Consider the following 5,379-nt stretch of genomic DNA (forward strand, 5'->3'; position numbering starts at 1 on the left):
ATACCGTTGAACTAAATCATTAGGATCTTATTTAATTTTGTAGCTCATTCTTTTCTAATGTAATATATCAATTAAAGTTCATATCTAATTAGCCTCAAGAGGCATTAATTTTTTCTTGCATGGCATTCCTCCATTTGAGATATTTAACAAGCTGGAAAAAAAATTCTTAGGCTTTATTTGAAGAGATATGGAAGTTGTGAGAGCTCAAGGCTATGTTTAGTTCCCGGAAAATGCGAGAGAAAGAAAATTGGGAGGAAAAATGGAAGGAAAGAAAAAGCTAAGGAAAGGAATATAACTTTTTTCACTTGTTTGGTTATCCATGGAAAATTCAAGGGAAAAAAAACAAGAATTCATTTTCTTTTATTTGGTTAACCACGAAAAAAAAAAGTCAAGAAAAAATGGAAGGAAAACAAAATCAATAATTTGTCTTAAATGGTTATCAATTTGTTGAATAATAAAATAAATTTTGTGCTCTTCTTTCTAAAAATCAGTTTTACAAAACTATTGTAAAAATATATAACTAACCTACATCCTAACTCAAAACATTGCTCCTTACTCACAGGAATTTATGTGAAAATCAATGCTTTGATAAACCAAATTCAATAATCCTAAAAATCACAAGCAAGCAACTAAATTTCCAGTAAATTAACACTGCATTTATGCTCTTGTACTGCAAATTAACACTGTATTGATACACTTTCTATAAGACCTCTATACACCTTGCTAAAGGAATATACATCTATTATGCCCTTATCACAAACTACACTAATCCAATGGCAAAATGGGTAAGAAAAATCTACACCACTCACCTTCATTAAAAAGCTAGATAATAATATACAATATCCCAAAAATGAAGGAAGGGGGTGACGTGTGAAAGAGTACAAGTGAGAGAAAAATGTACCCGGGAGTATGGACGATGGACTGTGTGAGGGGGTGGGACAGGGGTGCAAAGGTCATTTCGATACAGGATAATCACAGCTGGTGGTTTCCCTATACAATGCTCTAGCCATATAAAAAATTTGTATTCCAAAAAATATCCATATTCTTAAATGGAAATTACTATTATTTCTATTATTATTCATCACCATTTATTTATTTATTTATTTTTATTATTATGATGATGATGTTTGGCCGTGGATTTCTATGGTGGAAGAAGCTGGAAAGGAAAGCCCTTCTCTCTACTTGTGTCTCTCTACTCCTTCACTTTCTCCTAGAAAGTGATAGAAATAGAAAGATAGGGGAAAGAGAGAGGACTAGACTGCACCGTTGGTGCAGATTAGCGCTCGTCGACCCCCATGACGACCGCGACGTCATTTTGGAGGGTTTTCCTTACATGGATTCTGCTCTCTCTGCTTCCTCTTTCCTCAAATGTAGCTTCGTTCCCACGGCATCTGACCTTAGATACAGAGAAAAGGGACGCTTGATTCAATCGATTTTTCATTTTCTTTCCCTAAAGACCCTAGTCAACCGCAGAGGCACCCTAGGATTTCTTTTCTCTTCTTTGGCTTCTTTGGTTACGAACCCATTGTTTGAGTTTAAATCGGAAAAGAAGGTGCTCGGGGTGGAGGTTTACCCCTTGAAGATGATGTGGTTCATGAGATTCTCTGGGTTGTTGTTTGTGATAATGGTGATGACGGTGAGAAGCCATAGCCACTGATGAAGAGGAAGTTAGAGATGAAGCCTCAAACAAGAGCCTGACCAAATTTTCCCCCCCTTTTCCCTACTCTTTTTCTTTTTTCTCTTATATTTTCCTCATTATCTTTTAAGGAAAATAGCAGAGAAAATATTACAATATTTTCTTTAATATTTTCCTTCGTATTTTTTTTCCATCATATTTTTCATGTCATCCAAATTAAAGAAAATCATTTTCCTTTGCATTTTTTTTCCTTTCCTTAACATTTTCCGGGAACCAAACATAGCCCAAATGGATGGAAATAAATGAGCATAAGAAAGATAATCATGCAAAGCATAAGGAATACCCATGGAAGCCATCGTTCTTGATTTTGATAATTGGGTGGGTCAAGACAGGGGCGATGTTCTAGGTAAGTTACTCAAAAGTCCGGTTGAATGAGTGGATTTACAAGTTCCTATCAAATGAATGGGTTTTAGGCAAAGAAGGTATAGAAATTACAAATGAAATTTTCATCCGAGGTATCAAAAGCAATGGACAAAATTGAATCATAATAAAATTGCACATCTTGAGAAATAAAAACCTTTTGATTCTCAATGTCACAAACACAATGCCCTTTTTTTGTTTTACCAAGAAATATACAGCGAGTAAAATAATATCAAACTTGGGTGGTCTTTGTTCATTGGTAGACCAGGCAAAACATAAACATCCAAAAACTCTCAAATGGATATAACATAGTATGGTTTTAAATAGAATCTTATCAACGGCTTGCTAGACAAAATAGGGGAAGAAGTCCTATTTATCAAATGAGTGGCTATGCAAAATAGCATCCTCAAGAATATTTTGGTAAATTGGCCTGGAAAATAAGAGCACAAGCTACATTGAGAAGATAATAATGCTTTCTTCCCATTACTCCATTTTGTTGCAGAATAAATACTAAACTTATTTAATAGACAAATCCTTTTCCTATATCATAGTAGGCATATTAGACTCAACCATTGTGACTTTGTATCATTTTAACCTATGAAGAAAAGGAAATTGACTTTCAAAAAGTGACTTGCTCCAAATTAGTGATGCATTAAATAATCTCATGTGCATGGTGCACTGTTATCCACAATAGTAAGAAAATATACCATAAATAAAGATGTTCCATTAGCAAAGCCAATCTTATTCTTTGCGTTTAAATGCCATTATCATAGCAAGACTCCAAGTGTTACATTTTTTTTTTCCAGTTAAAAGTTGAGAGACCAGTACTTATGGTTGATGGAAGTGATGAAGAAATATCGATTGAGTGATTGGGATCTTCATGGGTGGAAAAAATGGTTTCCTTTACTTTTTTTTCATCATATATATATATGTATGTATATAAGCTAACCAACATAAAATTCAGTTTAGTTATATTGAATGATGTCAAACAGATTACTTTTAATTAAATAGAAAAAGTCAAATATTTTTGTTTTTCTATTCAGCCAAAAACAAACACTACCAAAGTTTATTACATAATTATTATTTTAAGTATTAAGTTTGTTTGATAAAAATGACTTAAAATTTATTGTAAATTATCAAATTGATATATTTATACTCATAAATAATAATTAGAGTAAAGGAGATCAAGTAATAATGAAAGTCATGGAGTAACAAAAGATGTTATAAAGGTAACTAAGATAAATAATAGAAAAAAACTAACATGAATATATAGACATAAAAATAAATTAATTGTTTTTACTTATTACTTAAAATTATTTTACTTTAAATCATGTCATTAAGTTATTTTACCAAATATACTTAATTTATCTAATAATTTATTAAGTTAGTTTACCAAATCTAATTGTTATAGTTTTAACTTATTCTTTTAATACATCCATCTTATATAAATAAGTAAATAAAAGAAAATTTTAAAGTATTGATTTGGTATAATAGAATCTAAAGTATAACTGAATTTGAATTATTGAAAAAAAAAATCATAATTTTTATTTTCTAAATATGTGAAATATAACTTCTTTCTTCTTTTTTCTTTTTTGAATAAAAATACCTTTCATGAACTTTTTTTTACTTCCATCTTGCATCCAAAAGCTTTTTTAAAAAAAAATATAGAAATATTTATTTCAAATTTTATTTAAAATTTTATTTTTTGAAAAAGGCTGGAATATTTATATGAAAGTTATATTTATAATTAAAAAAATGGAGGTTATTTTTTTATTTTAAGGATTATCTTAATATTTTTCCCAAAAAAAAAAAAAATTGTGGGAAAGATTACTTCTATTTTTAAATAAATAAATAAATAGGCATCCTTTAATTTTGGGAAGGTCGGAGTGTCAGATGACCAAAAGCCAGATGTATTATTAATGTAGTACGCGTCGCTTCACTCCACGATCAAGTTCGAACCAAAACCAATCCAAACCCGAAACGCAGTCGTTTCACATTCGCCACCTATCTGCTGTCTATGGAGTCTTCAAGCAACCCGCCGTCGGCAAATCCTGTGGTCGTCATCAGCCCGCATTTCTGTTCGCCGAACCAGGTGGAACTCGCAATCGTCACGAAGCTGCTGAACTTATCGGAAGGTAGCCTTGCTGTCACGGACATGAATGGCACCTTCAGGTTCAAAGTCAAGGGCCGTGTCATGAGCCTCCGTGACCGCCGCATCTTGCAGGACGCCGCTGGCAACGCCCTCGTCACCCTCCGACGCAAGGTCCAATCACTTGCTTTCGAAGTTTTTTTTTCAAAATGATAGCTGGTTGTGATGTGAATTTTGAATGATACAGATCCGCACAGTACATAACAAATGGCTAGCTTTCAGGGGAGATAGCACGGCTGCCAAAGATCTCTTGTTCACTACAAAGCTGTCTTATTTGCCTGAAGGGAAGAGTGAACTTAACGTGTTCTTGGCAGCCAATACAGATGAAGAAGTCTGTGACTTCGAGGTAAAGGGAAGCTGGATGCGTAGATCCTGCACTGTCCATGCAGCCAATTCTGATGTTATCCTTGCCCAAGTAAGATCAAATCCCATTTCATTTATTTTTTTATTTTTTTATTTTTTATTTTTGCTTTCCTTGGAGCTCACAAATATATGAAGCGAATCATTTGCTTTTTATCTCAAATTCTTCCATTGTAAAGAGGCGATGAACGATGAATGTGAATGCAGATGCACAAGGAACTCGACAGTCTCAAATTTCAAAGTAATGTGCTTGGAAAAGACATATTTGCTGTGACTGTGAATCCCAACGTCGACTTCTCCTTCATAGTTGCTCTTATTGTGATTATGGATCAGACCATCGAATGATTAAGACGCTAATTGAAACTCGCTGCCATAAGCAAAAAATGAAGCCACTTTTTGTGTTTAGCACTGCTATTGTATTCTTCAAGGGGCGTACATTTGTCTTGTCTTTTGAATATTATAGTTCTATTTTCAGTATTTTGTGTGTTTGCTGATCTCAGGGAGTCCAGGAGAATTCTGAGCCTAGAATTTCAAATAATCCCATGATTTTTTGTTGGCCTTCTTAGTATGTTTTTGGACTTATGTGTATGGTTTACGTATGATTCCGGGAGCAAACAAAGGGAGAAAGGGTTATGCCTGAATTTATAGTAATAAAACCCAATTTTGATACCTTGGAGAGTTGCACAATGTTGGAAAGTGTCCAAGATTCCTAATTAGTGTAAATTCCTTTTTGTAAATAATATTGTATATATATAATATATTACTCTAATATTAAACTTCCTAATAAAATAAAGAGAACTGTTGAAAATATCTT

The 5,379-nt window shown here is 33.0% G+C and overlaps 1 protein-coding gene across 1 annotated transcript; it reads left to right on the forward strand.

The window, feature by feature from the left end:
* Positions 1-1,981: 1,981 nt before the first annotated feature.
* LOC117920612 (protein LURP-one-related 10-like) lies at positions 1,982-4,910 on the forward strand. The gene is made up of 4 exons (XM_034838219.1): positions 1,982-2,042; positions 3,982-4,319; positions 4,393-4,620; positions 4,773-4,910. The coding sequence occupies exons 1-4, from the start codon at positions 1,982-1,984 to the stop codon at positions 4,908-4,910; spliced, it is 765 nt and encodes a 254-aa protein (XP_034694110.1).
* Positions 4,911-5,379: the final 469 nt, after the last annotated feature.

Source organism: Vitis riparia, chromosome 8, assembly GCF_004353265.1.
Source record: "Vitis riparia cultivar Riparia Gloire de Montpellier isolate 1030 chromosome 8, EGFV_Vit.rip_1.0, whole genome shotgun sequence".
NCBI lineage: Eukaryota > Viridiplantae > Streptophyta > Magnoliopsida > Vitales > Vitaceae > Vitis > Vitis riparia.

Bases quoted from the DNA above. Each gene is read 5' to 3' on its own strand.
- LOC117920612 (XM_034838219.1), top strand. From the start codon at position 1,982: ATGGAAGCCATCGTTCTTGATTTTGATAATTGGGTGGGTCAAGACAGG. The intron at 4,320-4,392 runs GTCCAATCACTT...TGAATGATACAG, and splicing joins TCGTCACCCTCCGACGCAAG to ATCCGCACAGTACATAACAA. The intron at 4,621-4,772 runs GTAAGATCAAAT...ATGTGAATGCAG, and splicing joins CTGATGTTATCCTTGCCCAA to ATGCACAAGGAACTCGACAG.